This window comes from Mytilus californianus, unplaced genomic scaffold, assembly GCF_021869535.1.
Source record: "Mytilus californianus isolate M0D057914Y unplaced genomic scaffold, xbMytCali1.0.p SCAF_4, whole genome shotgun sequence".
In the NCBI taxonomy this organism is placed as follows: Eukaryota; Metazoa; Mollusca; class Bivalvia; order Mytilida; family Mytilidae; genus Mytilus; species Mytilus californianus.
Genome location: NW_026262690.1, coordinates 71,233,494 through 71,252,766, shown reverse-complemented (window position 1 = coordinate 71,252,766; position 19,273 = coordinate 71,233,494). Strand labels below are relative to the sequence as shown.

At 32.6% G+C, this 19,273-nt stretch overlaps 1 protein-coding gene across 2 annotated transcripts in view; it reads right to left on the bottom strand.

Annotated features, from left to right (window-relative positions):
* Positions 1-2,284: 2,284 nt before the first annotated feature.
* The window catches only part of LOC127738434 (DNA-directed RNA polymerase I subunit RPA1-like), a 52,687-nt gene continuing 35,698 nt past the window's right edge, over positions 2,285-19,273 (bottom strand). For both annotated transcript variants that reach the window (XM_052249678.1, XM_052249679.1), the window contains exons 21-34: positions 17,781-17,909; positions 14,085-14,243; positions 13,018-13,193; positions 11,312-11,441; positions 10,911-11,021; positions 9,603-9,827; positions 8,917-8,972; positions 8,180-8,347; positions 7,373-7,584; positions 6,574-6,701; positions 5,821-5,901; positions 5,235-5,390; positions 3,232-3,342; positions 2,285-2,615 (exon numbers count right to left, since the gene is read on the bottom strand). In XM_052249678.1, coding sequence (XP_052105638.1) covers positions 2,319-2,615; positions 3,232-3,342; positions 5,235-5,390; positions 5,821-5,901; positions 6,574-6,701; positions 7,373-7,584; positions 8,180-8,347; positions 8,917-8,972; positions 9,603-9,827; positions 10,911-11,021; positions 11,312-11,441; positions 13,018-13,193; positions 14,085-14,243; positions 17,781-17,909 — 2,139 coding nt within the window. In that variant the 3' untranslated portion in view covers positions 2,285-2,318. The remainder of the gene's footprint in view (positions 2,616-3,231; positions 3,343-5,234; positions 5,391-5,820; positions 5,902-6,573; positions 6,702-7,372; positions 7,585-8,179; positions 8,348-8,916; positions 8,973-9,602; positions 9,828-10,910; positions 11,022-11,311; positions 11,442-13,017; positions 13,194-14,084; positions 14,244-17,780; positions 17,910-19,273) is intronic.

The window sequence follows — 19,273 nt, the reverse complement described above, 5'->3', positions numbered from 1 at the left end:
CTTTGCAGTCAGTCCATCATCCAAGATGGCCGCCAGCCGGGGACTTAGTTTAACATAGGACCCTACGGGAAATACATACAAATGTCTTCTCTTAGAGAACCAGTGAATGGAATAAAACCAAACATGGCATGAATGTTCCTTATAAGGTGCTGACCAAGTGTTGTTACTTTGCAGCCGATCCATCATCCAAGATGGCCGCCAGTGGGTGACTTAGTTTAACATAGGACCCTATGGGAAATACATACAAAATGTCTTCTTTTAGAGAACCACTGAATGGAATGGAACCAAACATGGCATGAATGTTCCTTATGAGGTGTTGACCAAGTGTTGTTTCTTTGCAGCCGATCCATCATCCAAGATGGCCGCCAGCGGGGGACTTAGTTTAACATAGGACCCTATGGAAAATACATACAAATGTCTTCTTTTAGAGAACCACTGAATGGAATGAAACCAAACATGGCATGAATGTTCCTTATGAGGTGCTGACCATGTGTTGCTACTTTGTTGCTGATTTACTGTTCAAGATGGCCACCAGTATATTTTATTAAATAACGGGACCAATATTAATCCAAATTTGGCCTCAATCATTATTATTTGGGTATCTGTTATGATTTTTATCTATCTTTACATGATTTCTAAAACCAAAGTAGAGTCAGGTGAGCGACACAGGCTCTTGAGAGCCTCTAGTTGTGTCATTTGGTCTCTTGTGGAGAGTTGTCTCATTGGCAATCATACTAAATCTTCTTAATTTTATATTGACTTCAGTGCAAAACTTAACCATAGATGATAGGGCATAAAATCATTAGAAATGGCATATTGGCTAGCCTGCAAAGTCGCAGAATGAGAGTAGGGATGCTAATCTAGCAGCTGCATAAACTATTCGTATAAAGCTTCATATTCCAGAAGGTAGACATGGATGCTTCATACCTTGTCTATAGATGCTTTATGTTAGGAAGTTGACATCTGTCAAATGTCTATTTCTCAGAACACTGAGGTTGTGAGTTTGAACCCCACTCTATCGGGTGCCTTCGACTCCAATCTTAATTGACTAGGATTGTCAGTTTTCCTATCGAAGGTCCGTGGTTTTCTCCGGGCAATCCGGCTTCCTCCACCAATAAAAACTGGCCGCCACGAAATCGCCCAAAAGCAGTGCTTAAAAGTGGCGTTAAAACACCAAAAAAAAAAAAAAAATAAAAATCTATTTCTCAGATACAATAAGGTATAATCTACTATATATAATGTATAGAATGACTGTAAGCTGTACATATCTGTGAGGCAGGGTTAATCTGACCTTGACCTCATTTTCTTGGTTCATTGTTCAAAGTTAAGTGTTATTAAAGTTTTCGTGATTGAATGTTTCTAAAATACCATTCGCAATAGGTTAACTATATGTGGGTTATAGCATGATTATATGTGAACATGTCCGTCGGGCAGGGTTCGTCTGACCTTGACCTCATTTACGTGCATCATTTATAATGTTGAGTTTATGTGACATTTGTAGAAAAACCATTATCTTAAAGACTTTCAATATAAAATCAATCATGATCAGTAATGATTGGGTATTAATGTCAGATCTTTGATGGTCTCAGTTAAATTTATTGATAACTTTCAAAGACTCATATGTTGACCTTTGATGTTAGGTTGCTATCCAATTGATGCTTATCTAATTAGTCAAAAGGACTTCCTAAGTAGTAACTAACAGATTACATCATATGATAACAGGCCATCTTCCGCCATCAAGCAATACAAAAATAATTCACAAGAAACAACCATGTTATACAAGCAACTAGTATTGATTATGGAATACACTGCACCTATGAGAGAACAGTTTGCATTTTGGTAGACATAGGAGTAAACCTTTTTATGTTTTATTCAAATTAGAGATAGAACCTAACAACTCTCATGACATTAAATTTTTACTCTACAGACACCAAATCTTGCCTTCCCTTCAACATGAAATAAAACATAGGTGTCAGGATGACCAGAATGCCTAGCCTATGGGATGATGGTAAGACTCCATAAATCTTAGTAATACTGAACAAAACACCAACTTGAACTGTAACTCATTCTTACAAACTAATGAACCAAAATATCTCTTCATTTAAATTGAAAAAAATCCTTGACAAATGTTGGACTTCTGAAGTTTGAAGGAATAACAAGTGTTATATTCTAAAATTATTCCTGCCACCCAGTGGTGGTGGCATAAAAATATGAAATACTGATTATCCACTATATGCATTTGATGGAGGTACATGTACAATAAATAATTGCCAGAATACAGGAACAAAATGTAAACGATTTCTCTTTATTAAAATCTGTCAAACAGTTATTCTGTTCATCAATTCAAATGATCCAGAACCACATGTTACAAGTTTTCCTGTCACTAACTGAGCAGACGGCGATTTTAAAGAATCATGACTTCCATGGATACTAGCATTCACTAGAAAGTGCATTGTTGTTTCAAAACTCATTTGTTGTAAAGGTGAAGAACATGTTTCCATAGCAACTCTATTGAATGGTTTGTAAGATCCTTCAAATGTCATGTAGTCTGCTAACAAAGAAAGATGGCGGTAGTCTACATCAATACCATAAGCACCAAATACATTCTGTACTTCCTGTAAAAAGTATAATAACATTAAAAATAAATCTAAATTAGCTCAAAATTATAAATTTGTCTGTTTCCCCATGTCCCATGTCCAGGATTTTATTATAAACTGATGGGCAGATAGTTTTTTTCTCATGATTTCGTTATATATCTTACATAGGAAACAATACTCTACATAGTAGTTGACTCAAAATGACAAGTCAGTTTTGACATCAATGTTTTTTTTTTCAAACATTTAATGTTAACCATTTAGAAATTAAACATAACTTCAGGAAAGACTTCAATTAATTGCTGAACATACATCTGATGATTTTTGTTTTTATTCTTCAAAATTAGAAAAAAAAATGTAAGCATTACTCACAGTTAATACTCCCATTTCCCCTATTGCATATATTTTGCAAAGTTTATAATTCCGATTTCCTTCCCCAAATTTCATCTGAATCAAAAGATCAAACGCTTCATACTGCATGAGGTACCTCAAACATTTCATTAAAATCCTTCACTTGTTAAGAAGGTTAGGAAATAGGAGTTGGGATGTATGAACAAAAGTGCAGACACAACAATCACAATATACCCTGATTACATACATTTAAGTAGGCATATTAAAAACAAACTCATGATATTACCTTAATGATAACTCTGCCAGCCGCTTCTATACCATATCTCTCTGCCATAGCATGGATATCATTACTGTATAAACGGGATATATCCAGGAAGTCTGAATATTTGTACACCTCCTACAATAATAGTATTCAATTGTGAGGTGATAAAGTGCAAACAAATATAATTCAGCATATTTTATTTACCCTTGGAATTTAACATTAGATTTGAAAGAATACATTTAAGAAACATGAATACTAATCATGGAATTAGAATACCAAATAGAAATGGTCTATTATAGGTAGTTCTTGTTACAAAACTGTTCAGAAAAGTAAGCATTTTTATAGTGAATAAAATACAAAGTTACAAAAATCAGTTACTGGGGTTGAAAATTCTGCAAAGATATACATTATAAGTTTAATTAATATGGTTTGCTACTGACCCCCTACAGATCCATAGAGGGTTAGTAAAATCCATAAGGGGTGAGGCCTTCGGCTCTGCCTCACCCCCTATGGATTTTACTAACCCTCTATGGATCTGTACGGGGTCAGTAGTGAACTGTATAAAGAATTTATCACACATGGGACTTTTCCTGCCGAGTTTTGTATAAAAATAAACAATGAAATACAACAAGAGGCTCTCAAGAGTCTGAATCGCTCACCTGTAGTTTTTTGCTTAAATCTTTCATCAATGATTATTTTTGCTTTTCAATATATATTAATGAGTGGCTTAAAATGCCATTTAAATGTTCTGTGTATCTCATATTTTCTTCAAAAGCAAAAAAATGCATTTTACCCCTATGTTCCATTTTAGCCATAGTGGCTATGTTTCTTGACGTATAAGGAAATAAAACACAAAATTTATACAAGATACTCTGAAACTCATTCAGCCCAAGTTTGGCTGAAATTGATTCAGCAGTTTCAAAGGAAAAGATTTTTTAAAGTAAGCAAACTAGATTAGATGAACAAATTGTGAAAAATTGTCTTTAAAGGACAATAACTCCTTAAGGGGTCAATTGACAATTTTGGTCATATAAAAACCCTATTTGTAGATCTTACTTTGCTGAACATTTTTGCTGTTTACAGTTTATCTTTATCTATAATAATATTCAAGATAATTACCGAAAACTGCAAAATTTCCTTAAAATCATCAATTCAGGGGCAATAACCTAAAAATTAGATACCCAATTTGGCTGATAATTTCAGGGCAGGTAGACCTTGACCTAATGAATACTTTAACTTCTTGTCTGATTTGCTCTAAATGCTTTAGTTTTTGAGATATGTCAAAAACTGCATTTTATCCTATGTTCTATTTTTAGTCATGGTGGCCATGTTTTCTGAGGAAACAGAAAACAAACACAAACTTTATTCTAGATACCCTAAGGATCATTCAGCTTAAGTTTGGTTGGAATTGGTTCAGTAGTTTCAGAGAAGAAGATGTTTAAAATAGTTTACACCGGACGGACGACGACGGACGCCAAGTGATGGCAAAAGCTCACTGTTCCAAAGGAACGGTGAACTAAAAACATTAATAAATGACGTCACCATTAATAGAAGCTGTGACGTCATGAACCCCATATGAAATCTACTGACCCCATACGGATCCATAGGGGGTCTCCACGTGACAGCGTTTAACCAATCACAACGTCATAATTTACCCAAAGTGCGATAAGTACATGTATATGAATTCAACAGCATCCCAAATATCTATGGCCAACTATGTAAACAATCAAAAAATCCGCAAACAAAATTTAGGTGTTGATAAAGATCAAATATTAAACATGTTTTAGTCTAAAATATTTGTCACAAGCAATATAAAAATTTGTAAAGGGTTCCACAGAACCCTGTGTCTCGCCTGCAATTGCTGCTGTTAGTGTAAAAGTGTAATGTTGACTAAAAAGTGAGTACATTTATCAGTATAATACAGAATTTAAAAAAAAAATCAAACTTTACCCAGCCCACACCCCTAACATCAACAAATTGTAAACTGCTTATGCACTTTGTGCATTCCCATAAAATAGAAAAGTTACCAAGATATTTATTCCTTCTGTTTTGAGATGAACTTCTCCATTTTTCTGAGTGGACAGGAAACACCTTGTGACACCTGGTACTTCATGGACCACTGCTTTTCTAATGTCAAGGTCAATCAATGATGGTAAATCTATCTTACTGTCCAATATATTAAACTGTAAAAATATACAATTATGTGATACTCTCGTTCTTAATGATTTATTACTGTTTAATGTTTGCAATTTGCATATTAAAGACAACCCTCCCAAAAATAACCCCCCTCGTTATCAAATCACTACGAATCAAATATCAAAATGTATTGTCCTCTTTTCCAGTAACAGTGCTTTATAAGTATTTTTACAACAAAACAATTTGTATTCAGATAGTCGGGATTCTATTTTGAAAGTTTTTTATGTACAAAAAAATTAGTATAAATTGTTTGTTTTCTCTATTCATTAACATCTTATTAATACCATAAATATGTATAGCATGCCTTTATTGCTTGGGCCTATGAATTTCATTAATGATCCTATATGTCCTTTGAGTAAGATTTTGATGTTGGGTTTTTGTCTCGTTTACATTGTATCCATATTCTAAGATATATACCTGTAAAGTTATTTCACACCATTCCTCTTTTTTAGTATCAAATTTGTAATCTTTTACTTGTGCACTTAACTGTAACACACTCTGGAATATACATATATGATACAGACATAGATGATATTTGGCTGTAACAGTGTCACACTTAATAGGTCATCTACATATAAATGTATGCATTTATGGTGTGCTTGTATTTAAAAGCGAGATAATGACAAAGATAGCCATGGATAAACAGCCCTGTGATAAAGAAAATATGTTAGGATTGAGAAGGAGGACATTGATTAATACTGGATTTTGAATTTAAGCATCTTCCATATTATTAAATAACTTGTAAGTCTAATTTTGGATGCATATTAACATCAGTGACATTTAACCAGTTATTGAATTGCTGTCTCATTGACATTCTATAGTAATTGGTTAATATGAGAGGGTAACATTAAAAATATTACCAGATGGGCCATGTGTTAAGAGAAGAATGTTACCTTCATATTAACTAATAAAAAGTTGGTACTCATCTGTCTTGATTCATAACTATAAAAGTATTTTAAAATGTTTATTTTTTTTAACTATTTAAGTACAAGCCTACTTCAATTCACTCAAAATAAAAAAAAGTCCAAATAACAAATTTTGTTATTCTAAATCTTGTTACAGTTGGTTCAAGTTCTACAGTGTAAACATACAATCTTCTATAAGTTATTATCTTCTTTGTATTGGATGTTGTTATTTTACGATACTTAACTTGGACTTCAGAACACTCACATTAATTCTAACTTCAGTTTTCTTTTTCTCAACCTTCATTGTACTTGTAATTCCATCTTCCATTTCCTCTTCTTCAAGATCATCCGGTGTTCCTTCCATTTCTACTACTTCTGCTTCTCCCTCTGGGTCTGTAATAGTACAAAGTAAGTAAATAAGTATCAGAATATAAATAAGATCCTGCCTGCCTTTCAATGGAAAAGAAACTTGAATCTAAAATTCAAAAAAATTTGTGAATATTGGTAAGTGGTTTATTTTTGCTGAGCTACAATTTCAGGATTTCATCTGCAAAACCTGTTCTATTATGGAACTTTCCTTGTCAATGGGTTGATCTCTGTTTAAGTTCCCAATTTTACAGTAATCCAATGTTGTTTCATGCATCAATGGTCTCTCTAGGGCATTTTAGCATCACGGAAATAAGAAACAATCCTGAATGATTTTCTAGACTTTGTGATCGATGTGATGTTATATATAGTTTCTAGAAAAAAACCATCCTATTTCATAAATACTGGTTTAGCAGGATGTTTTATGAAATAAATTGGGAAACCACTACATGAAAAAGTTCAACAATATTTTAAACTTGTCCAAAAATCGCATAAGAATGGAGAAAAAAATGGACAACGAACTGTAGTCTTCAACTGGAAAGAAGGAAGAATTGGGTTGAATTCACAAATTTAGCCTTTGGTAGAACTCACAATATGACTACTCTTTTCTGGAATTATACAAAAGTGGCCTTTTACTGCAATCCAGTACCCACAACAATGTTGTCAACAGTATTGTTAACAATAACAACTCTTATTACCATCAATCTCCTCTGCTTGTGTTTTATTTTCTTCATCTTCTCCCTCCTCTCCATCCTCATATTCCTTTTCCTCTTCCATCCTTCCTCTCTCCTTCACAGCAACAGCATCCCCATCATCCTCCTCCACATCAGATAAATCTTCCTGCTGAGCCTGAGTAGCATCATGATAAACCCTCTGTGGTCTCTGAGCTATTGTCCCTGTACTCATCAGCCTAAATAAAATTTCAAATAAACATAGTGCAACATAAACTATATGAGTTTCAAAATTTATTAAATATTTACCACCTGTCACATAAATAAGCACATACAGCAACTCTTACTGAGAGGCATCCTTTGGACTATGTTGGGTATATAAATATGCAGATGAGTTCGAATATCAGAGCTGATCAATTATTTTTACACTTTCCACCTGTTTCTTTATTTTCCTTTGAGTCAACTCTAAATGGTAGAGAAGAAAAAATGGCAACAGTAATCTCTTAATCTTCACTGGATAACTGAAAATATTTATTTTAGCAAACTACTAAAAATGACTGTGTGTTCCTTGACTCTTCAAAATGACGAACAAAAAATTGGCAAGAATATTCAAGAATATATTCATATGACTGCTTGAAATTCATGCAATATATTGTAAATTCTGCATATTTCTTTAATTTCTGGTCAACTTTTGCATTAGACAACATCAATGTTTTTTTTTATTTTCATACATGACTTCAGTGCCAAGAAAGATCTCTCAATCTTTTGCTGAAAAAAATCAAGAAGGATAGAATTGGTGATCATATAAAAACACATGATTTTAAGTATCTTTACCTGCCATCTTTCAATTCCTTGATCTTTTTCTTGATCAGTGCAATGAGATGTTTGATGTACACAGTCTCCATGTAATGTAAAATATTTTTTGGTCTGACACACAATTTATTCTTATAGTTCGCTGCTGGCAAGAAGTTAAACTTTACTCTAAATACTCTACTTCTGTGACTGAAATAAAGATGAAAATAAGAAATGCTGAGTTAAACAAAATGAAGTAAAGTGAATTCAAAATAGGTAAAAGAAATCATCAAAAAATATTTCTTGAATACTGTAAATTCAGAAATTATTGTAAGGTTTTTATTATTGTGAATAATGCGACTTGGTGAGTATCCCAATAATAAGAACTCGCGATATGCAGTCTTCTTCCAATCCCAATAATTGATCACACATTTTGGTCTTTCAAGTGGAAATCACAATAATAAATGCAAGCAATAATTTCTGAATTTACAGTACAATGTATAATGGTTATCACCTGTTTCTCAAGATATAAAGAAAATCTTTGATGTATTCAAATAAAATTATAGAGCTTCTACTCCATACTGAGAACCTCAACTTTTGTCTGATTTATATGTATATTCACACAATGTGTACAGGTGAAAAAAAAAATTATATAACTTCCTTTTTATGTATCCCTTTATTGACATTCCTAGTACTTGTGTACATTTACAAATTGGCTAAATATTATCTGTGCAGTTGCTCCTACTGAAATCCAAATCATTTGTAAATCATATAGATACCTTTGACTAACTCCTTTAACTTTCAAATATTCACACACTTTTACGTCTTGTAGTACCTGTCAAGTAAATAAGTTCAGAAGTGAGTTTTCTATAGAACAATAATGTCAACAGCCACTTTCTAAAGAACATATGAAAACACACTGTCCTCTTTGGTTACACATATTTTTCCTATTTCCAGTTACTTCCAGTTAAAGACACACACAACTGTTCATATTGGTCAATTTTGTCATTTTGGCTGATTTCAAAATCTGTAAATCTTTTACAAATATTTTATACTTCTTGCTGAGGGAAAGCCAGTATTTCCATAAAAATAACACAATCACACATGACTTGAAACTACAGGTGTTTGCCAGGACGTTTTCAACAAGTGACAAAATTTTTTTTTTTCCCTTGGCTAAAAAGGGTATGCTGATTATGTATAAATGGATTACAAAATATTTGCTTAATACAATTTCTGTAATGGCATGTTTGACTTATTCCACTCTGCAGGGTTTAAAGTAAAGCTGGCAATACACTAATGATTTTGTGAGAATTTTTTTATCATTTTCTCGTGTATAACATCCTTAATTTTAACAATTTATATTCAATAAAAAAATAAACCAGTATAAATCTCCTGAAATGCTATTCATATTCAACAAGAGGTCCCAGATCCATTTTCAATTTCTCAACATGGTTTACATGCCTACCTCATTTAACAATACTCGATTAAACTTCATCTGTAAATATTTAGCAACATGTCTAGCTTCTTCAGTGTTATATACAGGTATATCCATAGAGGGAGTTTTAATAGCTGCACTGGCTACCATAAGAATTTCTCTTAATCTAGGAATACCTAAGGTCACGTTCATTTCACCACGACCAGCAAAATGAAAAGTATTCAATGTCATCTGAGTTGAAGGTTCACCTATTGACTGAAATATATAAAAACAAGTGAAACTGCGAGCTACTGCTCACTGATGATACCCCCAGCCCCAATACTTGACAGTAAACAGGAAGTTGTTGAGTGATGAATCTGAAAACACATCACACAGTATAGCTGACCTATATAAACACTGAAACCAAATTTCAGAAATCCTTGTAATGTAGTTCCTGAGAAAGATGCGACGAAAAATTTTCATGGGACGGATGGACGGACTGACCGATGAATGGATGGATGGATGGATGGACGGACAGACAGAGGTAAAACAGTATACCCCCACTTTTTTAAAGCGGGGGTATAATAAATAAAAACAAAATCAGAATCTTTAGCTTTTCAAAAACTGAAACTGATATTTTGTTTCAAATCTGATACATAATCTAATGTTATTCACCATCAGTATTTCAGAAACAGTTTCTCACATTTATTTTTCTAGGTATTGTGGACATTGTCTAATGTATCTTAGGCATTGTGGACATTGTCTAATGTTTCTTAGGCATTGTGGACATTGTCTAATGTTTCTTAGGCATTGTGGACATTGTCTTATGTTTCTTAGGCATTGTGGACATTGTCAAATGTTTCTTAGGCATAGTGGAAATTGTCTAATGTTTCTTAGGTATTGTAGACATTGTCTAATATTTCTTAGGCATTGTGGACATTGTCTAATGTTTCTTAAACCTATATCTTCAAAATTTAGTTTGAAAGCTTTCAGAAGATAAAATCAATATTTGATTACGAATCGTAGGTGGGGCATAAAATATGTCCCCCCAACCATTGTAGGCTGGGCATAAAAAATGCATGCAAAAATGATTTAGGGTTTTATGTAGCGTTAAATGTTTCTACCACTACCATACCTATGTAATTTGCTGTATATTTCAAAGAACTATAAATTAAGAAAAATATTTTTCCGTGTATTTATAATTGGGACTGATGTTCTGATGACAGAGATCCATTAATGTGATTTCAGAAATTGCTGCTTACAAATAATGGAAGTTTTTTAAAATTAATTTAATCCTGTGGGATTTTGTGGAATATTAAAACCATTACAAAAATTTCTGAATTTCCAGTCAATAATTACCTGTGAACACAACAATCCTACAGATTCACCTGGTTGTGCCAGAGCTTGCTGTACCTTGCTGTATAACAAACTTGTGAACGCTTCTGGTTTTACATCTTTTCCTGCTGGCAGCTATGATAAATATATACATATTAGTGGGTAAAAATATGTAACCCGTGTATCGTTTATTTACATACTATGTCAGTTAAAAATTCAATCTTGAATTTCTCTAATATGAAGGCTGTTTCATACTTGATTTGAACTCTTTCTAATGAACAATTTCTCTTTCATGAGTTCATAATTAAATGAATAATTCCATTAAAATGAAGTGTTTGTAACAAAGAAAAGAAAATAAAAAAAATACCCTAAGCTCTATAAAAATATATTCTAAATAATTGAAATAACAAAATTATTTGAATTACCTGTCCCAATTCTTGGTGAGCAAATTGTTCAATCAAACTGCCCATCTTTTCTGTAAATACTCCATTTTTCTCAAACGGTAGATACTTAGATGTAACAGGATCGGGACAAGGTCCCTTATTATTACAATATCTGTAAAATAACAAAAAAAATCGGATGAGTCGGAGTAATTTCTTAGTCCCGGTAAAATTCCCGTTTGATAAATGCATAATTACCTCTGATGAGTCGAACTCGCTTGATTCGAATACTTGGTTAAGTCGAGTAAACTTTATAGTCCTGTCTATGTCAAATTAATGTAAATTGACCCCGATGTTGAAGTTGGAAAGTAAGAATTTTCAAAATATGCAGATCTAATGATTATAATTCAAATCGGATGTATTTCTTATGTCACCTAATCATTTTCAAAAAAGATAAAAGCTGATTAAACATACTTGTTTGTATAACAGTAAAAATGACATGTTTATGGTGACCGGTAATTAACACCTTTGTTGATTGTCCAAGCGGAAAGTTAGTGTGTTGAACATATTTCACCTGACATAAAAAATGAAACGAATTTAAATGACCAAAGTGAGATTAAATGAATCGTTAGGATTAAAATTCATAAATTACAATGAATAAAAGGATTGAGACAATAATGATAATTTATAATTATTTTATGTAAAGCAGACAACCTCATCAGAGACTGTTCAGAACATGTTTCGTTCCGCAAGTGATTTCATAATTTATAGTGACTGACCTTTGTAAATATGTGCATATACCGGGACTTTCTATACTATGTATAGAAAGTCCTTAGTGTATACTATTGATTTTACTTGTGCATGATTTGTATCTGTACTTGTGTGTTTAATCATTATGAAGCACCAAAAAATATGGAGATTGAATACACAATCATAATGTGTTATATCGAATAAAGGCACTCTGTTCAAAGTATCTAGTTTACACAGATCTCATACCGTATTTCATGCATTCCAAATTTATGATGACACACTCGACCTCGGATGAGTCAAACCTCAGATGAGTCGAATACTTTGGTCCGGTCCCTTCGACTTCCACATAACGAGGTTCGACTGTATATGCATTTCATAATTCAAGTGCATGAAATATATATTTATACATTGAATTCAAAACCAAAGGTGACTAACTCGCTATAAGTCATAAAGACAAAACATTCTGTTTCAAAAGGCTTTCAGGAATTTTAGAAATTTCTTAAAACATATATTCATAACTTTTGTACATGTGTACTTCAAGCAAATAAAAGCTTTTTATAAGTCTACATGTTTTTTTCAACAATTTTTGTATAGCTTGTGTTTTTGGATTGTCCCATTAACACCACAACTCCTTTTGTTTAAAACAATAATCTGGTGCACAATGGACAGTTTAAAATGAACTTGTGTGTCTTAAGACACAATTGTCCAAACATTTTTTCAAAAACAGATGGAAGATGGAGGAACAGAGAGACAGTTAGATGAAGTGAATGAAGGGCATTATAGTGTACCATCTGATATGGGAGGTGATACAACATGAACAGATTTTAATGTTTTCAAAGATAAAGAATGATGATGATAAGAGTTGAAATATTTTTTAAGCATGTAGTGTAAGCCTCACTGATTATGCAGACCAGGGAACTCTTTTTTTAAGCATATAACTTTGATGATTGGACCTAAAGTTAAAAGCTCACTACTTCATTAACTGTTCAATTAACATTTACCTTTCCTTTTCATCGGAGTCTAGATTTCTCCACATCTCAGACAACTGAAGAGCACTCTTTGTACGTCCATTACTTTCTATTGTAACGTCATCACTTTGGGTATCACTGTTTTCTCTACAGAATTCTAGGAAACCAGAATCCCTATGATTCCCATGATTTCTGTGCCATTTCCTTATCTAATAGAAAAAATATAAATATTCCCCATTTCAATTAAATATATCAAAATAGCTTTATATCAAGTAATAAAATATCAAGTAATAAACACTGCTACAAAAAAAAAATGCATTGTCAAAATCATAGATTTGTGTTAAATCAGTTATTTGCTAAATCTTTATATTTTTGCAATTTATCAATTCTTTTGAAATCAATGTTTTACAGTTTTTAAAGGTTATTGCATTGGATTTGGGAAAATTTTTCTGAGTAGAATATTATATTGCACAGAGTTTTCTATTATTTTTTTTAATTCAAATGAGGTTATATCTGATATTAAAAGGAGGCCTGTTAAATTTTAAATCCAACGAAAAATTAAACATTACACCCATTAATCCTATGAGTTAGTCTGTTCAAAGAGATTCCAAAATTAAGCAAAGTAATATAACTATAAATTGTGCAAATCCCATATAAAACCACTCTTTCTTTAGAACAAGCAAATGTTAGTTCATTTATATGTTTCGGAGTTTAGTGTGACGTCCATTTTCACTGAACTAGTACACATTTTTGTTTAGGGGCCAGCTGAAGCCAGCCTCCGGTTGTGGGTTTTTCACACTGTGTTGAAGACCCATTAATGTCCTTGGGCTGTTGTCTCTTTGACACATTCCCCATTTCCATTCTCAATTTTATAGACTATATACAATGTTTTCATTCCACCAAAGGCTCATATATAAAATGTTTTCATTTGATCCAATACTATTATATATAATGTTTAATGCTCCTATAAACAATGTTTTCATTTGATCCAATACTATTATATATAATGTTTAATGCTCCTATGAACAATGTTTCCATTGGACCAATTACTCCTGACATATATCTGAAAACCTCCATATTTTTGCAGTCCACATTCATACCTTTTTCTGCCATTTTTTTACTTTCTTGTCAAATTCAATTTCCCTGTTTCCATTTTGCTTATTTTCTAAGATGTGTTTGTTTTCTAACAATAAAGGAAACTGCTTCTGTTTTAGGAAACCAGTTTTGCAAATGTCAAGACCATCTTCACCATAATTGAACTGAAAAAAAATGTTCAACAAACTTTTCAATAACTTTGAAATTAACCATACATTTATCTAGGACAAGGAATAACAAATGCACTAAACCACGAGGTATTATAAAGCAATAAATGTAATATATATTTATATAAAAGTTTAAAGATTTTGGCATATTCTGATAGAAGATAGTTAAATATAAGAACATGTAATACTAATGGTTGAAAGACAAATTCTTCAGCACAATAATTGTTCTTCGTCAGAGCATGAAGGTGAACTGTGGTTTATTTTTATCAATAGTACAGCTTAAGTCTAGGCTAGGGGCCGTCTTGACCTTGTTGTAGGGTATGAATGATTCGTTCATTGTTGAAGACCCTACATCAACTGTCAAGATGAAGAACAGGAATAAAAGCCCTGTTCATTGATAATTTTCTATGTTTTCTATGTTTTGTGTGCGATTTTGTCCCATGTACATTTACTCCTCATCCTTTCATTTTCTATCAACATAAAATGATACGACCTGAAAATCCTTTGTACATGTATGTTATAGTGATAATATCTATATCTTGTTTGTATATGACTATTTCAGTACTATTGCACAAATCTTTGGATTTGTTTATTATATAATGAATATTCACAGATGATTTAAAATTAAAAGATAGCAGAATTCCATCTATTCTACAAAAGATGATAAAAACTGCATATTTTCTTTCGTCCCGCTTTTCTTTTCTTTTTTGACACATATTGGTTAAAGGAAAATATTGAGCACATGCAAGTACTACAAAGATATTGACATGAAAGGTGTTGTTCATATAAACAAACAATATGGTACATTGTGTACATGCATGTGCTTTACATTTGCAGGTCCCAAAAATATCTGAAAAAAAGAGACAAAAATTTATATATTTTAAACGAAAATGCCTATAAGGTCCTTTTTCCATGATGTCACAACTAGGTGTATTGTGACATCATAGATCAATAAAATGCTTCTCTGAGCGCAGCCTGATATGACCGCAGAGGTCGAACCCTGAACAGTTGGTACAAATTTGGACACAATATTCAAGCTTGATACTGTCTGAATTTGGATTGTGATCAAATTTTTGACATAATATAGATTTCTGACACAAAATAAATGTGGTCAAAGGACTTACAAATCTATTGCGCAATACTGTGCAATTAAAGATTTCTTCTTGAAACTTTTCAAAAATTCAAAATTTGAAAAATGTTGAAAAAAAAATATGAATCCTCTAAAAAAATTGGGAAAAAAAATCCCCCCCCCCAACTTTTTGAAACCCCCATTAGAGCAATAAACCCAAAGCTCAATCCCAGCCTTTCCTTTGTAGTATGGAACCTTGTAGTACAATTTCAGAGAGATCCATACCCTTACACACAATTTATTGTCTGGAAACTAGAAAAATGCTTGTTTTTGGCCCGTAATTCCTAAACTGTTGGCCCCATAACCCCTAAAATAAATCCCAACCTTCTACTTGTGGTATTAAACATTGTCATACAATTTTAGAGCAATCGAAATACTTATACACAAGTTATTATCCTGAAACTAGAAAAATGCTTGTTTTGGGCCCCTTTTGGGCCCCTAATTCCTAAACGGTTGGGACCATCATCCCCAAAATCAATTCCAACCTTCCTTTTGTGGTATTGTACCTTCTTAAAAAATTTCAGAGATCCATTCACTTACACTAAAGTTATTGTCCGGAAACCAATGTGTCTTCGGACGACGATGCAGACGACGACGACATCATACCATTAAACGATCCCCAAAATTTTTTTGCGGTCGTATAAAAACTACTTGTTTCTAATTATGAATCAATGCAACATTAAAACAAACACAAATTTAATCCTTAAATAATGTTTAAATTTCAGTCAACAATTAGGCTAAATAAGGTCATTATCGCACCACACTTTAACTTCAAATTTTTTTGAATTTTTCTAACTTTAAAGAAGTCAATCAGAAAACCTACCTGTACAATACTGCCATCACTGTCTCTTACTGTCATATCATAGCTAACTATCACTCCCTCTCAGGGCTTCCAAAAAATATTTGAGCCCGCAGGACATTTTTTTTTTTGTCTTATCCAGATTTTAATCCCTTAAGACTAAGTAACAAAAGGCAACCATAGAAATCAGTTGGGCATCATATTAATTATGATTGACAAAAAAACGGGATTTGTGACTTGATTTTTTATGTAAAATTGATGTTCTGGCGCTAACTGTTTAATTGACAGTGCACCATTCAAAGTGTGCAACATCAGCGTATTAATATCTGTCTAAGAGACTTTATTTGTGCAAAATTACGCCGTCAATAACTTCACTTTCGTTTTTAAAAAGTACTTTTCTTATTACCGGATGTTGACTTGACAATGGTAAAACACGGAGCAGAGACGGATACGTAAAATCCGTGTACATTTACAAAGTACGATTGAGTTTAAGTAGCTCTTTTCGCGTTATTTCTACAGGAAAAGACTCGAAATGAACGTTAGATATAGGTATCAATGATATTTTTAGCATTTTTGAAAATTCAGATGCATAATTTAATCTCACACCTGCGCATATGCGCACGAGTGTACTAGTTCAAAAAACGTGGTTCTGAGGATTTTTCACTTAAAAACTTTATTACTACCTTTTTAAATTTTCATCAAATCATATTTATATACATTTTCTGGTAATCTGAATTTTGTTGATTAAATTAATAAGATGCAAACCGCTGAAATTTAAGAAAATAACTTTTAATACTAGAACTATCAATGTCTGGTACAAAATTGTTTACCTATCGCCTGAACAGGTAAAATCAGCTGCCTGAGAACTAATTAACCTTGATTGTAATGAGAGGGTACTATAGTAGGGTTTGTTTTGATAGTAATTATTACTCATGTCACTTATATGACAGAAATGTGTGGCTGTTGAAGGTTAAAGGTCAGGTCAAAAAGATCACATAAACTTCAATTTTTTTCCTGAACTATATTAAAATGTCCGTTTCAGCCTTGGCACAAGAAGTCATTTATATAATTTATCGGACTTGTCTGGAAAATATGACCTTTTTGGAAGCCCTGCTCCCTCTAGATGTTTGTAACTTACCTGTACAATACTGCCGTCGCTGTCTCTTACTGTCATATCATAGTTAACCATCACTCCCTCTAGATGTTTGTAACTTACCTGTACAATACTGCCATCGCTGTCTCTTACTGTCATATCATAGTTAACCATCACTCACTCTAGATGTTTGTAACTTACCTGTACAATACTACCATCACTGTCTCTTACTATCATATCATAGTTAACCATCACTCCCTCTAGATGTTTGTAACTTACCTGTACAATATTGCCATCGCTGTCTCTTACTGTCATATCATAGTTAACCATCACTCACTCTAGATGTTTGTAACTTACCTGTACAATACTGCCATCACTGTCTCTTACTGTCATATCATAGTTAACCATCACTCACTCTAGATGTTTGTAACTTACCTGTACAATACTGCCATCACTGTCTCTTACTGTCATATCATAGTTAACCATCACTCACTCTAGATGTTTGTAACTTACCTGTACAATACTGCCATCACTGTCTCTTACTGTCATATCATAGTTAACCATCACTCCCTCTAGATGTTTGATAAGACATCTCTGTAAATAGCCACTACGACTTGTCTTTACAGCTGTATCTACCAAACCCTATAAAAGATTATAAGGTACTTGTAAAGTTTTTCAATTTTTTGTAAGGAAATTCTAAATAGTTTGTGTTTGATAATGTTATTGATGTCTAAAACACTTTTACCCAGACAGAATCTAAATGTAAACTACAAAAAAAACCATTATTCTGTAAAATATGAAAAATAAGTTCAAACTAGTTTAAAATTTTGCTCTAGATGCTATCTCTTAATCTTGAAGAAGCTTCTGTCCAAGTTTTACAAAATTCAGTTACATTTTGATAAAGTAATGGATGTCTAAAAAACTTTATCCACTGATTGAACATAAATGTTGAAAACAACTTATGTAGGATTGCTATGGATAGATTTCGTGATTTTTGATGGAAGCCCAGGCAACAAAAGAGGAGTGAATATGTAAATAAGACAGCAACTAAACACCATAGAACCCAAAAGACATCTACAGGTAAACAAATGGTCTTGAATGATACAAAAATACCATCAACATGTTATGCTGTTATATGTCTAATCCAGTTAATCTTCTGTTCAGATAACCCAATTAGTAATCTTGTTGTAGTGTGCTTTCAACTAGTGTGGCAGGTCATGGATTTGATTCCAAGTCAGGTCAAACTTTACTTTAAATTGTTAATTGGTGCTTCTCTGATAAGCATGCAGCATTCAGAAGTAGGAGTAATCAAAGAGCTGAAAGCTCTGAGGAAAAATGACGCCACTGTCTCTAATATTGTGATATTTTTTATGCAAGTCTTGATTTTCACATACCGTAATTAGTTTAACATTGCAACATGTCTCGTAAGCATATAATTGATATTCGTATATGTGTGTGTGTTAAGTGAAGATGACAACTGGCTGTTTTTTTAGTACAAATGAATAGGTCAAGACTACCTGAATGATCTACAGTATCCAATGACTATTGGCTGTTTTTTTGTATAAATAAATAGGTCAAAGACTACCGGAATGATCTACAATATCCAATGACTACTGGCTGTTCTTTTGTACTAATAAATAGGTCAAGACTATTTGAATGATCTACAATATCCAATGACTACTGGCTGTTCTTTTGTACATATAAATAAAGACTACCAGAATGATCTAAAGTATTCTAAGTAATGAGATTTTGTTCTTGCAATTACATTTTTCTAAATCAAGAATACAGACTACTAGTATCCTTTTCAAACCAAATGATTATGAAGAGCCTGTTGAAAGCAAGCTCTTATACCCCACATACTCATTAAATAAGTTACTAGTGACCTAGTTATTTCTGTTACTTGAAGCAAATTATATTTCTTTAGATTTAGACAATAGTATAATATTGTTTTACTAGTTTTATTTCACCTTGAAGATTAGACAAATAGGGATACTCCTTTGATTTTT